Below are 21443 nucleotides of genomic sequence, written 5' to 3' on the forward strand. Positions count from 1 at the left end.
AATACATGCACATTAATATAAAAAATTAAATTATTTTTTGAGAGATAAAAATTGTACTACCTGGCACTTCTTGCAAGGTTCTCTTTGTAACTGACGCATTTCGGTTTCAGCCCTTCGTCAGAGTTCATTTCTGTTAATATAATTGCTTGTACGAGATTTGTTGAGAAGTGTAAGTCTGTGTGTGTGTGTGTGTGTGTGTGTGTGTATGTGTGTGTGTGTGTGTGTGTGTGTGTGTGTGGGTGTGTGTGTGTGTGACTATAGAGACTATATGTGTTTTTGTAGTCACATCAGCAGAGCCAGAGTTTTGGTGCTGGAAGCTAGCTCCATGTTGGCACCACCCCCTGGCCAGATTGGAAAAATAGCATCCAATCAAGTGTCCTGAAAACTGCTAACATGATTTCCATCTCAGGGCCGATGGGTAAGCATATAGCAGGAGCTAACGATGTCAAGAGGAACCTGTTTGTGTCTGTGTGCCTCCATTAACTGGGGAAGTCACCAAGATTTAGTGAGGGAGCTGGACTAGGTCCGTTTACACCTGCAAAGTGGGCTAGGGTTTTTTTTATCTGCTTCATATAGTATCCATAATGAAGGTGCACTTAAATTCATATTTGCTATCTTGTCATTTTATTCCATATTCTCATGCTGGTACACTGCTTCAACCTGAGTTTGTGACAGTGTATATCTGTGTGAGTGACCACATCAAATCACTGAGTGAGATATCAGCAGTGCTGAGAGTGAACAGAGACACAGTGTAGTGTTACTTTAGCAGCAGTACTGAGAGTGAACAGAGACACAGTGTAGTGTTACTTTAGCAGCAGCGCTGAGAGCAGAGACACAGTGTAGTGTTACTTTAGCAGCAGTGCTGAGAGTGAACAGAGACACAGTGTAGTGTTACTTTAGCAGCAGTGCTGAGAGTGAACAGAGACACAGTGTAGTGTTACTTTAGCAGCAGTGCTGAGAGTGAACAGAGACACAGTGTAGTGTTACTTTAGCAGCAGCGCTGAGAGTGAACAGAGACACAGTGTAGTGTTACTTTAGCAGCAGTGCTGAGAGTGAGCAGAGACACAGTGTAGTGTTACTTTAGCAGCAGTGCTGAGAGCAGAGACACAGTGTAGTGTTACTTTAGCAGCAGCGCTGAGAGTGAACAGAGACACAGTGTAGTGTTACTTTAGCAGCAGTGCTGAGAGCAGAGACACAGTGTAGTGTTACTTTAGCAGCAGTGCTGAGAGCAGAGACGGTATCAGTATCTCTGTGACTCAAGTTAAATCTCTGATTTTTTTTCTCTGCTTGTTATTGTCATTTATTATTGTCATTAATGACCTTGATGATACACCCAGATACACACAACCAAGAAACTGACCCAGAAAAACAGCCACAAAGTGCAGATGGACACAGTGTGGTGACAGCCTTATTCATATGCATTTATCGTATTAAAAAAATCTTCATTTGTACATACTCCGACTGTAATTGTCAGAGCTGTATATTTTTTATATGTGTTTTTCCCCCTTTTCATTTTTCTGTTTTGTTTCATTTTAAATTGATGAATGATGATTGTTTTTGTGCTTTATTGTTTGAAACAGAAGAGGCTGGAAAGTCAAAGGTGCTCCTCCAGGATGTTATTCGACCTGGCACAGGGACACTGTGGAGTCGACCCAAAACCCAGGATAGAGGGGCCGAGTGAAGCTGGTGTAGAATGTGTACAGGAGGGTCAGTGTATCAGAGGAGACGCTGTAGAAGGACAGAGTGCCGGCCGGCCAGTCCAGGTACACGCCTACACCACGGGAGCGGTAGGGGGGGGCAGGTATGGGTGTTTTCTCTTTACTGTGCCAGACAGAGTAACGGTCACCATCAGTACGGGAGGCCAAACACCAGGACTGGTTATTGTACCCAAGGAGACTGTCATCACCGCGCCCTTGCCGGCTCATTCCTTTATATGTCACTGCGATTTCAGTGTAACTCCCACTCCACTCAGCCTCCCAGTAGCAGCGCCCAGACAGACCCTCTCTGCACAGCACTTGGGGCCAGTAGTCAAATCTCTCTGGATGATCAGGATATGGCTGCTTCTCTCTCTCCCATGTCGCCTTCCTGTCCCCCTCAGACAGAGACAGGTTTCTGTGTGCTGTGTCGGGATCCAGTGTGAGCTGGCAGGCATCTGCAGACAGGAGGGGAGGGAACACACACACATGCACAAATATTAAGAATTGGGAAATCTGCAGAAAAATCTTTGAAAAATACAAAAGGTAAATTCATTTTTTTTAAATGACAGCCTTTAAATCAGTAAAAGGCTTATTAATTACTCAGACCATCACCGTAAAACAGGGTGGTGTAATTCTCTTACAGTCCTCAGGGTGGCAGTCATCTTTATCTCAACCACCTGCAGCTGAATAGCTCTTACCACACACAATAAACCACATTGTGCTTTGTCCTTAATCCCAAGTAACAAACTGCAGTAAATATGATCTATTAGACAACACTTTCACAACATTGAACAACAGCATTGAGCAACGGCAAAAAATAATATCAATATAAAAGTAACCTTTGTCTAATTAATTGCAGTTGTCTCTATAAATGGTTTTATATGTATATATGAAACAGACTTACATTTCCTTGGCCCTGGTTTGATCCTGCACTTACCCCCATGGTCCACACTGCGGGAAAACCAGAGGAACAGTCAGTGATTGAGTGACACACAGCCTGTCTATGAAGTGCAGTGTGGAAACTCAGAGCCCTGTGACAAGGGGAGAGCTCCACACACTGCCAGGACTTTCCTGTTCTCACTGTGACAGTCAGTCAATGTGTCAGTGTCCATCTCACAGAGCGTGTCATAATCTAGCAACTTCTGGCTCAAAAACAAACTATTATAATGACTGTAGAACAGAAATAGCAAGAGTAACCTACCTGAGTGCTGTGTGTGAGTGCACAAAAAGAAACCCAAAACTAGCACAGGGCAGAACTACCAAACAAATAGCCAAGGTTGACTCGCAAACTCCTGAGATCTCCTACTGGACCAGCTCTGTCCATTAGATTCTTTTGATAACTCACCTCAGTTTCTGCAGTTTACAGTTGGGATCCTCCAGTCCAGCAGAGAGTGCTCTCACTCCTGAGTCTCCTGGGTAATTGTAGCTCAGATCCAGCTCTCTCAGGTGTGAGGAGTTTGAATTAAGAGCTGAAGCCAGAGAAACACAGCCTCTCTCTGTGACTTGACAGCCTGACAGCCTGCAGAGAGAAGGAGAAAAGCTCTTCACTCTCCCAGCTCTGAACACCCAGCTCACATCAGTGGGAAGTGACTGTTCTTACTACAATCGGAAATCCTGCTTTTTTAGACTATCTCTGGGAAATAACATTTTCGCACAGGTAATTTCTACCATTTCTACCATTTTGCCACATCTCATCCCTGGTCAATTCCTCCCTGATCACTGACTGTCCCCCAGTTGAATTTCACCTGGGTTTCACCTCCTATTACAAAGCTTACCATGGATCCCTCCACAGTGCAGAACTACAGACTGATATCACTCCTCCCATTCCAGTTCAAAACCTACGAACAGTCTGTCTCCCACCTGCTGACACATTGTCCATCAAACCCTCAAGTTCTGGCCTCAATGACACATTGAGCTGGAGAAGCAGTTGGCAGTTGAAAACTCAATCCTGCCAAAACCCCTACCTGCTCCACCAGCCACATCCTCCCCCATTGCCCTTGAACACAGAATGCTATACATTATGTAATGACTCCTTTGGTGTTGGCTCTGCTCTTGGCCTAACCTTTTTATGTGCCTTTGTAAGTTGCTCTGAATAAGAGTGTCCACAAATAACTAAATCTAACTGTAAATGTGACTTTATGCTGTATGATCTACAAAGCAAGTACAGACTCACTGATTTGTATATTATCTGGAGAGACTGATAGCAGGATATGTTACTCTCATTGGCAGAGACAGGGAGTTGTCAGGTAATTTCAGGTGTATAGGGAGACAGAGACACTCAGAGACAGAATACCTGATGACTCTATCAGGTATTCACCCAGCATGCACTGGTGCAGATGTTGTGAGAGATTTCAGTTGGTACACCAGTGATTTCATTAGATTGGCTACTCTGTAAACATTCAACACACATTGAGGTCTTTGAAATAACAATAATATATATCTATATTTCCTTCCTGAGATATTTATGTTATTTTGATTCAGTTAGTTAATCTAAATAAAATGTCATACCTTAATATTCACAAATATTATGAAAGAAAATGTTGTTACCAGTGCTGATGTTATGTAATGATAGAAGTGGTGATAATTCTGTGCCAAAATTGTCAAAGTTTTTCAACTATTCAGAACAAATGGACAGTAACTCAAAAGGAATAAGCTAAGTATCACTTTTCCAAATTGCTGTCTGAAACAAAGTGTTGCTTAGCACTGCTGTCATCTTATAGCCATCATGTGATTGTTATTGTTTTTACTTTGGTTAGTTTTGCGGGTGCATTTTAACTGCTAGTCTATGTAGCCCTTAGTTCAGGCTTTCACCTCTCAGCTGGCTGGTCAGCTGATCATTTACTGTGTGTGTCTGCACTGAAGTGGCAGCCTCATCTCTCAGCATCTATGTAAAAAGAAAAGGGAAGCCAGGGAGGGACGCTGCCAGAGGCTCTGGCTGTGTGCAGGTATTGTGTTGGAATGGTACATTCCTGTCGGTGTATTGTGTTGGAATGGTACATTCCTCTCGAAGTACTGTATTGAAATGGTACATTCCTGCAGGTGTATTGTGTTGGAATGGTACATTCCTCTCGAAGTATTGTATTGAAATGGTACATTCCTGCCAGTGTATTGTGTTGGAATGGTACATTCCTCTCGGAGTATTGTGTTGGAATGGTACATTCCTCTGGCTATATTGCATTGGAATGGTACATTCCTCTCTGTATATTATGTTGGAATGGTACATTCCTGTCAGTGTATTGTGTTGGAATGGTACATTCCTCTCGGGGTATATTGCATTGGAATGGTACATTCCTGTCAGTGTTTTGTGTTGGAATGGTACATTCCTGTCAGTGTTTTGTGTTGGAATGGTACATTCCTGTCAGTGTATTGTGTTGGAATGGCACATTCCTCTTGGTATATTGTGTTGGAATGGTACATTCCTCTCGGAGTATTGTGTTGGAATGGTACATTCCTCTCGGTATATTGTGTTGGAATGGTACATTCCTGTCGGTATATTGTGTTGGAATGGTACATTCCTGTCGGTATATTGTGTTGGGATGGTACATTCCTCTGGGTATATTGCATTGGAATGGTACATTCCTCTCGGAGTATTGTGTTGGAATGGTACATTCCTCTCGGAGTATTGTGTTGGAATGGTACATTCCTCTCGGTATATTGTGTTGGAATGGTACGTTCCTGTCAGTGTATTGTGTTGTACTCACATTTACATTTACATTTATTCATTTAGCAGACGCTTTTATCCAAAGCGACTTACATAGGTTACAGTTCTTTACAATGTTATCCATTTATACAGCTGGATATTTACTGAGGCAATTGTAGGTTAAGTACCTTGCCCAAGGGTACAGCAGCAGTGTCCCAGCGGGGATCGAACCAGCAACCTTTCGGTTACGAGTCCTGCTCCTTAACCACTATGCTACACTGCCGCCCGTTTGGACTCACATGTTTGGACTTGTGTGTTTGACACTGGCTCGTGTGTGTGTGGATGATGGTGTCCTTGTTTATGTAAAAGTTTTGTCATTTTGTTGGATGCCCTTTGTGCTTGACTTCTGCAGTCTCTCTGGATAAGAACATTTACTGGATGTCAACAATGTAAATCTGACATTAAATGTACTCACTTCGGGTACATCACTAGATGCTCAGCGACAAAATGTTTTGTGATATCTAACTCTAATTTTTTAACTCTAATTTTTACATACAGCCCCTAAAGAACTGACCTCAGTGTCTCCAGTTTACAGTGTGGATTCCCCAGTCCAGCACAGAGCAGCTCCACTCCTGAATCCTGCAGCTCATTGTCACTCAGGTCCAGCTCTCTCAGACTGGAGGAGTTTGAGCTGATAGCTGAGGCCAGAGCTTCACAGCATTCCTTACTGAGGTTACAGCTGTTCAGCCTGGAAAGCAAATCATGTCATATTATATAATGACATTGGACTAAAATGAATTATTTCTTAAAGAATGTTCTATTTGCTTACACACCTGTAAGTCCCATTATTTCTCTAGATAACCCTGAGAAATATGTTTAACCTAAGAAATGATCATGGATTTTGGAAAAAACTACATAAATCTAGACAATACATAAAATTACAGGTGAAGTGACCTCAGTGTCTCCAGTTTACATTGTGGATTCCCCAGTTCAGCAGAGAGCAGCTCCACTCCTGAATCCTGCAGGTCATTGTCACTCAGGTCCAGCTCTCTCAGACTGGAGGAGTTTGAGCTGATAGCTGAGGCCAGAGCTTCACAGCATTCCTGACTGAGGTTACAGCTGTTCAGCCTGGAAAGGAAATCATGTCATATCAGATAATTCCACACACCCACCCTGCCCCCACACAACCTACAGGAGCTGGGTGTGGCTCTCCTGTCAGAATTACAGACGAGTGTCACTGAGGTGTTCAAGAGCATCACAAATGCATTGCACCAACACAGATCCACTGGTCTTTGTATTATCTGGATAGACTGAAAGCTGGCTCAAGGAATGATCTTTGTAATATTTTTCCCCACAGTTGTTCCAATATCAAGTAAGTAATGATGATGATGATGATGATGAAGGTAGCTGTGCTGTATGACGTCCAAAGCAGAGAGGTCATGCAGCATGTGATTCATTGCGGGATCATGAATACATGTTACATTATTGTCATTTAGGAGATGCTCAAATCAAGAGTGACTTACATGGGTTACAATTTTTACATGATATCCATTTATACAGCTGGGTGTAAGGTTGCATATGAAGATGTCATCACTGTACCCGTAGGTTACATGATTCGGCTGAAAAATCAAATATGGCAAGATGCAAAGGCCTTAAACTTTGCATACATATGCCCCTTACAATAACACACGTAGTGCAATTTAAATTCACTTATTCTGCCCAATTTCATTTTCTGCTATTTTGAAAATGTAGCTTATTGGCAAAGGGGATATTCTTGCAATCCACTGGCCCTATTCACACAGTATATGGTACATACCCGATTTGCTCATGAAACTTTCGTTGATTATTGAGCCTGATTCATAGATCAATTGTTACAGCCCAGACATGAAGCACTGATTTTGCTGTGGAAGTGTGAGTCAGCCATGTTTGAACTGATAAAAGATGGCAAATTCATGCAGGTCTTCAGCGTGAGTCACCACATCACATTTGGTCATATCTTACAGACGCAACACTAAATTTACCATTTTTTTTTTAAAACAATGTGTATTAATATAAACTATATGTGTAAATTATAACACTGGTGAGAGACATTTTGTGCTTGGCCCTTTCCTTCCTGTTCACAGATGAGTTTTCGTGTCAGTGCCGCTGTGTTCACTGATTCAGCACTGAACCAAAAACAAATCAGTTGTCAGAGACATGTTCTATTTTTTTTTTTTAATAACACAGCATACCAATCAAACCCCTATAACAAGCCCCAGATGAACTTGCCTCAGTGTCTGCAGTTTACAGCTGGGGTCCTCCAGTCCAGCAGAGAGCGTCCTCAGTCCTGAATCTCCTGGTTTATTGTAGCTCAGATCCAGCTCTCTCAGGTGTGAGGGGCTTGAGCGCAGAGCTGAAGCCAGAGAAACACAGCCTCTCTCTGTGACTCTACAGCCTGACAGTCTGTAGAGAGAAGGAGAAAAGCTCTTTACCAGCTTGGATCTCATATGTCAGTTTGGTGGTAAATGACTATTTTCTGTTTTATGAAGACTGAGTTTCAGGAAAGGTGTACATCAAATGAACAAATCAAGGCTTTAGCAAGACATTTGAATGACCCTGTAAATCCTGTGATTTTACAGATAACAATGTGAAATAACTTTAATCCAAGAACCTAGTACAAATCACTGTTTATACAAACTGACCTCAGAGTCTCCAGTTTACGGTGTGGATTCCCCAGTCCAGTGGAGAGCAGCTCCACTCCTGAATCCTGCAGCTCATTGTCACTCAGGTCCAACTCTCTCAGACTGAGGTCAGCTGAGGCCAGAGCTTCACAGCATTCATTACTGAGGTTACAGCTGTTCAGCCTGGAAAGTCATGCCATATCAGACAATTTCACACACCTCCGAGCCCTCCACACAACCTACAGGAGCTGAGTGTGGCTCTCTTTCCAGCATACAATAGATCTCTCAGGTTTGACTGGGTATGTTCATTGGCATCAGAACTCATAAACTCCACAGACCCACTGGTTTTTACACTACTTCTGTAGACTATGAGCAGTCTCAGGGAATGAAATGACTCCATTTATATTCAAACATATTTAACCACCATGTTAATGCTTTTCTTGGATATGCTGTATCACCTCTGAAGCGGTGAGAGAGAGTTATGCAGCATGTGCAATATTACAGGAATATAAACATGGGGGAAGTAGCAGAATTTCTTATAGGCAGAGATTTGGAGTTGTCTGTACAGTCTATGTTAGCAATCAGTGGTGTAAAATTCACTACTGATCTAACTGTATTCACCGATTTGCAGCATTACCCAGCAACTAAAACAAACCTTTATAAGAAGTGCATGAAGATCTTACCTCAGTTTCTCCAGTTTACAGTTGGGGTCCTCCAGTCCAGCAGAGAGCACTCTCACTCCTGACTCTCCTGGGTGATTGTAGCTCAGATCCAGCTCTCTCAGGTGTGAGGGGCTTGAGCGCAGAGCTGAAGCCAGAGAAACACAGCCTCTCTCTGTGACTCCACACAGTAACAGCCTGCAGAGAAAAGGAGATCACTTTGGTACCATATTTGAAAGAACATGAAAAGTATTTTCACAAATAGCACGGATATAGCTTTAAGACATAACTGCTCAGTGAAAATGATACAGATCAGTTCAGAAACAAAATCAAACCTCTTGAGAACTGACCTCAATGTCTCCAGTTTACAGTGTGGATTCCCCAGTCCAGCAGAGAGCAGCTCCACTCCTGAATCCTGCAGCTCATTGTCACTCAGGTCCAGCTCTCTCAGACTGGAGGAGTTTGAGCTGATAGCTGAGGCCAGAGCTTCACAGCATTCCTTACTGAGGTTACAGCTGTTCAGCCTTGAAAAGAAATCATGTCATATCAGAAAATTCAAGACAACCCCCTGCCCCCACACAACCTACAGGAGCTGGGTGTGACTCTCCTGTCAGAATTACAGCTGACTTCTCAGGTGTGAGAGGCATCAGTTCATAGGCATCAGAACCACACAGCAACTACACAGTTCCACTATTTTTAAAATATCTGAACAGGCTGGGAAGTTTTTGGAACATGCAGCTCAACAGTTGGAAACTGCTGGTCCGGATTCTGTATAACCTTTTTCACTCAAACAGCATTCTCTCTTAAAGGCACTAGGAGCTGGACATCCTTGATTGTGCACAAAAAATATATAACTTCTGTCACTTTACATTTCAGCCAGACTTTGACAGTTCTGGTAATCAAATCTGTTACCATGACTCAGTATATTGTGCATTAAATGTCTTGTAATATAGCTTTGCTCTCTTATTTCACTAATGCACAGTGCTGTTTTAATCTGTTTTCTATCACGCTCTTGCTGTATTTTAAACCTTCATATTTAAGTAATTTTTGTCTTCAGATATACTGTCAGTTCCAATGGTGCTGGAAACTAACCTTTGGTGATAAACACATGTACACTACAATAGATAATGCATTTTAGTTATTCATATAACTATTCTGTAGTTGTCCCTTACAAATAAACTAAACTAAAATGAATTACCCACAGCAAATTGCACACTTTTTTCAGTTATTTATGTAAATGATTGTAAACTACATTATGTAAGTAGCTGAAGCATATCTTCTGACATGGAATCCCATGACAAAGCACTTCCTGTGAAATTTTATGATGATTGACGGCTGTAGCTCCTTCACCTGTCCTGGTTTTCATTTTTGACCCATTGTCACGAGTTCAAACCACTGTTTGATTGGATTGAGGTCAGTGCTAATTTCGTCAACGAAACTGACTTCTTCAATGACCTTATTTTGAAGGTAACTAGACAACCAAAACGTGACAAGAGGAAAATTGCAGTGATGGACTCTAACAGATGGTCAGTTTACCATGTAGCTTTTCCATGTCTGTTTAGTTTGCATGCATGCCTTCTAACACATAAGCAATTTCTGTTTTTGTCCATTTTTGTCCATTATTGACTCCATTGGATTCTCTCAGTTTGTGGACAAACCCACACATTGCTGCAACCACACGCTGGATCTGGCCCTCACTTATGGCACTGAAATTAACAATGTAGTAACCTTGCCACACAATCCCGTACTGTCCGACCATTACCTGTGTCAGTGCTCCGCCTCCTTAGCTGTTGTGCTTTTGTTTTCCTTGTGTTTTAGTCCTGCCCCGCTCCCCGCCCGGTCTCCGCCCACCTGGTTGCCTGCACACCTGCTTCCCATCCCCTCGTCAGCCCTGCCCTATATCTTCCCTGCTTTTCCCTGTCCTGTTGCTAGTTCGTCACAGTGTGTTTCTCCTGTTTCGTCCCCGCCGTTTGCTTTTTGCTTCTGTCTGCGTTGTTCCTCATTTTCGACCCTGCTCGTATCCTGACCTCGTTTTTGCCTGCCGCCTTGCCACGTTCGCCTGATTGCCTGCCTGTCCGGTTCCCGACCCCGCCTGCTCCGGTTTCCGATCCTCATTCTGTCCACGGACTGCCTTCCGTTTTTCGACCCTGCCCGTTTCTGATTAGCGATCTGCCTGACGATTTCGTTAAAGACGCTTGGAACCTGAAGCTCCCGTGGTCCGCGCCTGAGTCCTTGCCTGAGCCTTGACAACCTGGTGACTTTCAACCTTCCTTTTGCTTGTTACATTAACTCAGAGTCCATATTTTTCCTCAGGTGTACCATCTCTTCTGCTACGACCAAAACCTTTATTGATGAACTCCCTGCTTCATGCAGTCTGAACAACGAAGAATATTTAAACTTATGCTCGTACCCTAGTTCGGCTAAAATAAATCAACTCACCGAAAATATTGAGTCTACACTGCGTAACACTCTAGACGCCGTTGCACCCCTCAAAAAGAGAAGAGTCCCTTACAAAAGACTAGCACCCTGGTATAATGACCAGACCCGTGCTATGAAACAAACTGCGCGGAAGCTTGAAAGGAAATAGCGCTCCACCAAATTACAGATCTTTCTGCTGGCCTGGAAAGAAAGTCTTCTACGCTACAAGCATGCACTCACAGCTGCCAGATCTGCATATTTTTCTACCCTAATAGAGAAAAACAAGGACAATCCCAGGTATTTGTTCAGCTCCATCTCCAGACCAGTGAAGAGCCCTGCGTCAGCCAACCCCTGCGTCCCAGCAATTCATAGTAGTGATGACTACATGAACATTTTTTGACAGCAAAATCATAAAGATACGTGACACAACTCAAAAAATTTCCTCTAATTCTGCTTTCGGCCTGGCCTGTCCAAACTCAGATAACATAGAGATGTCCAATAGGCCAGCCACATGCCTTGACTCTTTCACACCCATTGAATTTAGCGACTTCTTCTCCCTAATTAATTAGTCTAAAAATGCTACCTGCCTACTAGACCGACTTGAGAACCTTATTGGCATAAGTGGAATGGCCCTATCATGGTTCAGGTCTTATCTTTCAGAGGGACATCACTTTGTCTTCATCAACAATAAGTCCTCCAAACTCTCCAGAGTAAGACATGGAATACCACAAGGATCCGTGCTTGGACCTTTGCTCTTTTCGTTATACATGGTCCCTCTTGGAAATATCATTCGTAAACACGGCATTAATTTCCACTGCTATGCAGATGATACCCAATTATACATATCGGCCAAATTGATCCTGAGCTCTCTTTTGACACCCATATAAAAAACACCTCCAGGACTGCTTTCTTTCATCTGAGGAATATTGCCAAAATCAGGAAAATTCTATCAATACACGACGCTGAAAAGCTAATCCACGCTTTTGTTACATCCAGATTGGACTACTGTAATGCCCTCTTGTCAGGATGTGCATATGCCTCCCTAAAGCCCCTTCAGCTGGTTCAAAATGCAGCTGCTCGTATTCTAACCAGAACAAAGCGCTTTGAGCACATCACCCCAGTATTAGCCTCTCTCCATTGGCTACCTATCAAATACCGCATTGATTTCAAAATACTTCTCCTTACATTTATAGCTTTAAATGGGCTTGCCCCTCCCTATCTTAAGGACCTTCTCTGCCCATATACTCCAAAACGATCTCTACGTTCCAAAAGTGCGGGACTTCTCATTGTTCCAAGAGTGGGTAAAAGTACTATAGGCGGTAGAGCCTTTTCGTACCGAGCCCCTCTTTTATGGAACAGTCTACCCACCGAGGTTCAGGGAGCAGACTCTCTCTCCGCCTTTAAGTCTAGGCTAAAAATGTATCTTTATTTCAAATCTTTTAGTTGAGGGACATGGCACGGTGCTGACATTGATCATAGAGTCTCTGGTGGACTAAGTGGTCATTGCTGTCACTATATCACGGCCTGGGTACTCTGTGTTCAGCTGATCCGGCTGTGGTCTGGTGTTGACTGCCTTAGGGTCACCCTCATGGTTGTGCTGGCCCCATGCCTCTTGTCCCCTAGGTATGCTGCCATAGTCCTTATCTGCTGGGACTTTTCCCCATTACGCACATGCATCCCTCTTCCCCCCTCTGTTCCCCCCTTTGCCTTTATGCCTTTTTGTTTCCATTCCCACACTTAACATCCACCAATCACTGTTTGCTGTTTGTTTCCTACCCCTGCTCCGGGCTCCTCAATTAAGCAGAAGAGACAAACGTTCAAAAAGAAATTAAACAAACGAATCCAGCTCGAGCAGGAAAAAAACACTTTCTTTTCATATGCCTCTAATTAGGCAGGTGTGGCTCATTAACCAATGGGCTGGTTCACACAGACATATAATTACAACTAACGAACATGCTTTAGTTTGTAGTGGAGTCTCTCTTCACCTGCATGTCAAGTGATCTGCACCAGCACATTGAAGTTCACGTTTGCTGTGTTGACCGAGTGAGGCTACGCACGGAGCAGTGAGTATTGTTCACACAAGTGGAATCCTTAGCGGTGAGTAGTATACCCTCCCCCAGACAGCTCTTCGCCCACTTATAACGTGTTTTTAATTGGAAACATCTTATTCCAGCGGTGCATACTTTTATCCCTCTCCCAACATTTTATACTCTTCACTCACTTAGTCTTCAATTACTTAGTAATTGTCATTTGAGTATTTTAAAGCATTTTAAATAAACGTTATTTCAACTTTGAATCACGTCTCGGCTGCTTCTTTGTATCGAACTCCTTTATTGTGTAGTATAAGTGTTTAAGCCCCACCTATAAAACTGCTTTCCCTGGACACAATCCCAGGGTGGCGTAGTAGGGTTGAACAGCCGCCACACACCTGTAAGTGGATTACCAACTTCCTCACATACAGGAAGCAGCAAGTGTGGGTGGGGAAATTCACATCCATCACCCAGACAATCAGCACTGGTGCCCCACAGGGTTGCGTGCTGTCCCCACTGCTCTTCTCCCTTTACACTAACGACTGCACCTCCAGGGACCCCTCGGTCAAACTCTTAACAGTCATCTGTCTCATCCAAGACGGTAATGAGTTTACATACAGACGGGAGGTTGAACAGCTGACCCTCTGGTGTAGCCACAAAAATTTGGAGCTGAATATGCTGAAGACAGTGGAGATGATGATGGACTTCAGGAGGAACCCTCATGTGAAGGCCTTCCTGGGAACTATAATCTCCAAAGACCTAAAATGGGAGACCCACACCGTCTCCTTGGCAAAAAAGGCTCATCCTCCTTCACCAGCTGAAGAAGCTCAACCTGCCACAGGAATTGCTGGATCAGTTTTACACAGCAATCATCATGTCTGTCCTCACCACCTGTATAATAGTCTGGTTTGGTTCTGCCACCAAACAAGACATCAACAAACTACAGCGCACCATCTGGACTGCAGAAAAGATCATTGGAGTTAGCCTGCCCACCCAGATCTTTTCAATACCAGAGCCAGGAAATGGGCAGGCAAAATCATCGCTGACCCCTCACATCCTGGCCGCCACATATTTGAACTCCTTCCCCCGGCCAGCGCTTCAGATCACTACCCACCAAAACAAGCCGACACCGGAACAGCTTCTTCCCACGCACCATCACACTCCTGAACTGTTAAACTAACAACTCACAGTGCAATAGGTGTTGTACATACCCATGGCCTGCACTCCTGTACACTTTAACTTATTGTGCAGTAGATGTTGACTTATTGTGCAGTATCTGATCATATTTATTTTTATATCCCTCATTCACTCCATTGTTACCATCCAACACATACATGGAATGGCGTATTTGTTGTTGTCACCTTGACATTGTATGAAAGTTCTGTGAGAGACGGTGGAATCAGAGTCAAATTCCTTGTATGTGTAAAAGCATACTTGACCAATAAAGTCTAATTCTGATTCTGGTTCTGATTCTGACTACCTCACCACCATCTGACTGTAAACAATGTTAACATTTTAATATATACATGCTTTAATATTTTATTTTACTTGAAATGTTATCAGTCATCAGATTAACACTCAAGCAAAATTATGTGAATAAATCTGGAAATAATTGAAGCATATCACCATGAAAAACCCTATATACGATACGATGAAATAGGAGCTTCGTGACACATATGTAATGGTTCTTATTTGTTTGAGCTGTTTTGGTAATCAAAATATCTCTGCAGCTTCTATATCAAACCATTGCAAACTCACTTCAATGTCTCCAGTTTACAGTGTGGATTCCCCAGTCCAGCAGAGAGCAGCTCCACTCCTGAATCCTGCAGGCCATTGTCACTAAGGTCCAGCTCTCTCAGACTGGAGGAGTCTGAGCTGATAGCTGAGGCCAGAGCTTCACAGCATTCCTGACTGAGGTTACAACTGTTCAGCCTGGAGAGGAAATCATGTCATATCAGATAATTCCACACACCCACCCTGCCCCCACACAACCTACAGGAGCTGGGTGTGTCTCTCCTGTCAGAATTACAGCTGAAGACTCAGACTTGCCCATTAATATTTATATTATCTGGATGGCTACACGGAATGGGATGAGCCATGAGTCTGAACACTCTCAAATTTGAGATGAGAGCTGGCTTACAATTCAGTGCTTAAGAATTTAAACGTTAACCTATTGCCATTACTATCATGTCCATCTGTCATGTCACTGTTGTAACAATGGGAGTTTTACAAGTTTAGGCTAAAATATTATCTTACAGAGCTTTTCTGGTAGCCTTGACCACTGGCAGCAGCCTCAGAAGGCCTTCATCTGATCCGATGTATTTCTTCAAGTCAAACACATCCAGCTCCTCTTCTGATGTCAGCAACACAAAGACCAGGGCTGACCACTGTGCAGGTGAGAGATCTTGTCTTGAAAGATTTCCTGAGCTCAGGTAACTTTGGATTTCCTCCACCAGAGAATGGTCATTCACTTCATTTAGACATTGGAACAGGTTGATGGACCTCTCTGGACAGAGATTCTTCCTAATCTTCTTTTTAATGTACTGGACTGTTTTCTCAATGGCCTCTGAGCTGCTTCCTGTCTGTGTCAGTAGGCCACGTAAGAGAGTCTGATTGGAGTCCAGTGAGAGTCCAAGAAGGAATCGGAGGAAAAGGTCCAGGTGTCCATTTTCACTCTGTAAGGCCTGATCCACTGCACTCTTCAGCAACACAGCTAAGTTTGAATGTGGAATCAATCTAAAAATCCTACTTCGAAAGGAGTGGTCAAGTAGATTTCTGTTGCTGTTTCTGTATGATAGAAATACATACAGAGCAGCAAGATACTCCTGAACACTCAGATGCACAAAGGAGTACACTTTCTGTTTTCGAATCCCAGGTTCTTTTCTGAAGAGCTCGGTGCACACCCCAGAGTAAACTGAAGCCTCTGTGATGTCAATGCCACTCTCTCTCAGGTCTTCCGTGTAGAAAATGAGGTTTCCCTTTTCCAGCTGCTGAAAGGCCAGCTTCCCCAGTTTCAGAATGGACTTGCTGTTTAGAACCAAATTTGTTTCAGTTGTTCCAAGATACTTTTGATTTCTCAAGCTTGCCTGAAGGAGTAGAAAGTTTGTGTACATGTGAGTCAGAGTCTTAGGGATTTCTTGACTGTCTGACTCACCCATTATTTGCTCAAGAACAGTGGCTGCAATCCAACAGAAGACTGGTATGTGACACATGATGTAGAGGCTCCTTGATGACTTTATATGTGTGATAATTCTGCTGGCCAGGTTCTGATCACTGAATCTCTTCATGAAGTACTCCTTCTTCTGTGGATCATTAAACCCTCGTACCTCTGTCACCTGGTGGACACACTCAGGGGGGATCTTATTAGCTGCTGCTGGTCGGGAGGTGATCCAGAGGAGAGCAGAGGGAAGCAGATTCCCCTTAATGAGGTTTGTCAGCAGCACGTCCACTGATGTTGACTCTGTGACATCACACCAGCTCTTATTTTTCACGAAATCTAAGGGAAGTCGACACTCATCCAGACCATCAAAGATGAACACAACTTTGTAACAGTCAATCTTAATGGATCCAAGTTCTTTGATTCCTGGAAAGAAAGGCTGAAGCAGCTGCATTAAACTGCATTTTTCATCCTTCATCAAATTCAGCTCTCGGAAAGGTAGAGGAAATATGAAATCAACATCCTGATTGGCTTTTCCTTCTGCCCAGTCAAGAATGAACTTCTGCACAGAGACTGTTTTTCCAATGCCAGCAATCCCCTTTGTCAGCACAGTTCTGATGTGTTTCTCTTGTCCAGGTAAGGGTTTAAAGATGTTGTTGCATTTGATCGCAGTCTCTTGTTTGGCTTGTTTCTTGGATGCTGTCTCAATCTGTCTCACTTCGTGTTCATTATTGACATCTCCACTTCCACCCTCTGTGATGTAGAGCTCTGTGTAGATCTTATTCAGAAAGATGTGGTTTCCTTGTTCAGCTAAACCCTCATTTATGCACTTATATTTGCTCTCCAGAAGGGATTTCACTGTGCTGGGTAAAGCTGCCAGAACATCATCTGTGCAAAAGAGAAATACATGTCTCTTTTTAAATGATTAAATGATAGACACCTGGCATTTAACTGATATTAACCATTTTAGGAATCTTCTAGAATGTTCCCTCTTTTCACTGTTTGTAAATCCCCTCTCTATTTAAGAAACAGCTCTTGGCTTTGCCCTTAGCACTGCCCTTATGTCTGGGACTGTGTTCCCTGGTCACTCTCAGTGTATACTGACACACACATACACATGCACACAGACACACACAGAGACTCATCTTAAGGGCTGTGGCCTTGTCTGTATGGGGAGTCAAGATGGTGCTGACCCTGACCTCCATGCTACACATGGACAGAGTGATTAGCTGTGATTGGTCTGCTCACCAGAAACTCCAGGTGTTTCCCTGGATGTATCTGTGACCTCTGACCCCCTCCTGATCAGAGCAGGTGAGACTGCAGAGGATGAGAGGAAAATTCTTTTAGGACGAAATAGAGAAAGTCCTGGCTTTCAGCTCGTTTGAAAAACATATAGTCTAGGATAGTTCAGCTGTGTTAGACTTTCCCAAATCAAGATGTACTTCCCATTCAAACTTACATGTTTGTTCCATATCCAAGTAGTTTAACAGTGTTTTCACTACATTCATACAGTATATATCTCTTACATTCATACTCCTCCTTCCTGAAGACTCTAAAACATGAAATAATTTAAAGGCATAATGACAGGACAGACTGTGTTCATTGTGAAAATGTGCTGGCCAGTGGTATCACAACCATTTAAACCACACCAACTATTCTGTCAGGAAAAATGTACATCGGGGTTAAAATTTTCCTTTAATCGCATCAGTGGGATACTGAAATATTGGAAAATGTAACAATTGTAATGAGGACATGTTGCGTGCATATGCTTACAATAATGTGTGCTTTATGGAAAAAAAGAAGCATGAAAAAAATAAAATTATGAAAGTTCTTCCAGGTTGTCACAGTCCCAGATTCCAAAAAGCACACTGTCAATTATGTGCATGATAATTCACTGTTAACCCTCAGAGAAATGTAATTACCATCAGCTTTCTGAGTTTTAATGAGGTGATGGTAAGTCAAGATTTGCATGGTTAGATACAGGGCAGGCTAATGGATGCACCTGTATGTTTCCATTCACTAAAACAGAAACAAATCCACAAATATCCATTCTCCTTACATACAGAGGGGCAGAACTGTCATGAGGTTATGATAACAATCAATAAAAGCTACAGAATGGTAAACTCTTCCTTACCTTTGTTGTCAGAGCTGAGATTTATAGTGACATTTAAATCACCCGTAACTTGACATCCATCAATCTGAGGCACCACGGCATAGCCTCCAGTCTGAGCTGTGATGGAGGGAGGCAGAGCAGCTGATCTCAGATCAGTAGGTGGTAGCTCAACATGGTCCTCTCCTGCTGCACACAAACCAGAGAAAAAGCCATTCGATTCTGCCTGACTCACTCTGTTCATTTCGTGTGTGTAAGAGACTCACTTTAGTGATCTAGACTCTGGTGTGTGAGTGAATCACTCTGGTAATTTATGTTCTGGTGCATGAGTATCTCACTCTATTTATTTAGATTCTGGTGTTTGAGTGATTCTGGTTTGGACTGCCATCTTACCAGTGCATTTGTCTACAGATTCTGTGATTGGTGGGGTGGACATTATGCGGGAGACCAGAGGACCAATGGGACACTGAGGGAAGATACAAACAGAGATATAAAACTATTAATATTCAATATTAATATTAATATTCAAATATCCAAAATATCCATTTGAAAATGATCAATTATACAAATACTTATTTTCGTCTGTAGAGACAATGATCCTGCTAAGGCAGTAAATATAGAACTGAAGCCAGATGCATTTGAAACCCATGCCTGCTGTGAAACATGGCGGAGGGTTTACTGTGTTTGGGGATGTTCTGAATCTACGCGTCATGGAGCACATGTTATGACCGTTGTGACTGAGCTCTGATTCCAGTCATCTCAGCAGTGGGGGCAACACTTACAGTATCCTCCAATGGGTGGCCACCCCACTGTAGCGCACTGCTTGACTTACAGTGGAGCTGTTGGCTGTGAATGAGTGTACCAGAAGATTGCCTTCCTCTGACCTCAGCGCAGATATTCCATGGGGACACAAGTCTTATAGCTGGCAATCCCAAAACAAGGTTGCATAATGTGGGAAAAATGGAATAATTTAGAAAGGCTGTTATGAACACTGTAAGGGTCTCTGCTTACACTACAAAGATGATATGATTCTGGTCCTTAAAATATACCTTTGAAATCATTTTGATTTAAAAGCTCATATTCCATTATCAACCATTTAAAATATAAATATTATACATAATAATACAAATTTCTGATTCATAACCCCTCACGTGCTATTGCACCTGACAGAGTTTTAATTCTTTTATTTCTCTCTGATCATTTATGGTTTTCTATGAAGCCCTCAAAGCTGTTACAACATTACTGTATTGGTAGTATTCAATCTAATTTAATCTAATCTAATTTAATCTCAGTAAATTCTAATCTAATCTTTTGGTAATAGAAGAAGCAGCAACAAATTTCCTCTCGTCTTCATCACGAAAAACCGTCCCTAAACCCCTACTCCTCATTTGCCCCCTCCCACTCTATATTCATACATCATACAGACTGTACTCACCTGTTCAGAGATATTTACTGGTCTTACTTCTCCTCAAATTAACTGTACTCCCCTGGGCTCAGTCTCTGGTCTGATTCTCAGGTTCATTCTTCTGTTCTAACTCCTCTGTTAGTATCACTGTAAAGGCCAATCACTGCACTTTTATGCCACGTTTTAATGTGTATCTTCTTCCATATCTTCCCAGTGAGTCAGTCAGTTAACATGAGAACAAGTTTATCTTCTTTCTTCTTTAATTCTATTATACAGTCTATATAAATCTCCTCTGAGGTTTCCACCTTAGCATTCAGATCAAAGTCTGCTCGGGAGTTATCTTTCAGACTTTAACTTCCTAGAAAAGGAGTGGCCCAATACAGTTTGATCCTTCTCCTGTAAAAGATGCAATAAATAAGAAAAGTCAACAGCAGCTGTGTATAACAGTGATGAATGAACAGACATGTTGCAAGTGGAGATCAAATAAAGTGACTAAAATGACACTTGGGACTACATGGGTTTACATACAGCAAGAATATATAATGTTGAGGTCTGTAAACTAAACTCTAAGGAAAAAGCGGAGCTAAATACAGCCTTATAGGGTTCTTTAGGTTGTTCCCATAGGACAACATTACATGGTTCCAGTTAGAATCTACTTGAAACTTTCGCATTATAATGGTTACAGTGGAATAGACTGAACGGCACCGAGACACACAGAAATCTCATGTTTGATCCCGCTCCACTCTAGCCATGGGTACATGCCTGATGCATTGAGGTGTTGTGCTTCAGGCTTAGGTGTTTGAGAGAGGAGATTTTACTGTATTGCTTTGGTCGCCCATTATGGCCACATTTTGCAGTAACATTGCCTTCACTTTGATGATATAACTGAAGGTGTCCGAGCTGTTTCTTGGATGTATGGTTTTTAATGGGAGAGCTGGGACATTGACAGAGGGCTTTTCTGATCACCTGAACCCTATCCCTCAAGTCACCGCTGTACCGTTTTGCTTGTCCAGCTTGTGAAAGAACTCATTTCTACACTAAAGAAAAAAGACACAATTAATACCATTAGATAAATGTTTCACCTTCTACCACAAAACTCTTTAGCTTGACACACGGTAGACCGTGTGCATATCCAGGAAACATCAACAATTCTGTATCTGCCCGGGACATACTGAACCTTTTCTGAGCCTGAAAGCATTAGCCTGTTGTGTGGTGGAAACTCTCTCCCATCAGGTTTGTACCGATGCTTCTGAGTGCACCAGTAGGAGTGAACAAGTTTAAAACGTAGGTAAACATTTTCATCTTTGAGGGTGAGGATCTCATCCTATCTACCAGTGAGGGAGCTGTAACTCTGTTCCAATCCTCAGAGTGTTACACATGGTGTGTGGTGTGTTTCCTGGTCAGGACTGAGGATTGGATGGAATGAAACCACAATGAGCTTCATCTCTGACCCTGAGACACTTTTCAAATAAATTCATGCAAGTTTACAGTTATTGTCCATACTTTCATACCATTCAAGTTCATAGCACTGAGTTTCATAATTACTAAACAAATGTTGTGTAAGAATGAATATGTAATGTGTTCAGATCAAAGGATGCTGTGGATAAATTGCATCATATGTGTTTGCCGTAAGAGTGGTGAAATAATCTGAATTTCTAGATTATTCT

General features: G+C 42.6%; 1 protein-coding gene across 1 annotated transcript; it reads right to left on the reverse strand.

Annotated features, from left to right (window-relative positions):
• Nucleotides 1-1508: 1508 nt before the first annotated feature.
• Nucleotides 1509-19397, reverse strand: LOC118773492 (NACHT, LRR and PYD domains-containing protein 12-like). Its single transcript, XM_036522445.1, has 11 exons — nt 19204-19397; nt 18765-18837; nt 18396-18560; nt 17510-17578; nt 15361-17149; nt 14863-15036; nt 9007-9180; nt 5912-6085; nt 3043-3216; nt 2602-2648; nt 1509-2152 (listed from the first exon to the last, which is right to left on the reverse strand). Exons 2-11 carry the CDS (start codon nt 18805-18807, stop codon nt 1617-1619), a joined length of 3345 nt encoding a protein of 1114 aa, XP_036378338.1. The 5' UTR covers nt 18808-18837; nt 19204-19397; the 3' UTR covers nt 1509-1616.
• Between the last annotated feature and the right edge of the window lie 2046 nt (nt 19398-21443).

Source organism: Megalops cyprinoides, chromosome 2 (genome assembly GCF_013368585.1).
Source record: "Megalops cyprinoides isolate fMegCyp1 chromosome 2, fMegCyp1.pri, whole genome shotgun sequence".
Lineage (NCBI taxonomy): Eukaryota > Metazoa > Chordata > Actinopteri > Elopiformes > Megalopidae > Megalops > Megalops cyprinoides.

Excerpts from the sequence above, each read along its gene's own strand:
- LOC118773492 (XM_036522445.1), bottom strand. The coding sequence starts at position 18,807 with ATGTCCACCCCACCAATCACAGAATCTGTAGACAAATGCACTG. Across the intron at positions 17,579-18,395 it reads TCTCAGCTCTGACAACAAAG|TCTCACCTGCTCTGATCAGG; the intron begins GTAAGGAAGAGT and ends CATCCTCTGCAG. Across the intron at positions 6,086-9,006 it reads TGTAAACTGGAGACATTGAG|GCTGAACAGCTGTAACCTCA; the intron begins GTCAGTTCTCAA and ends TTTGCTTTCCAG.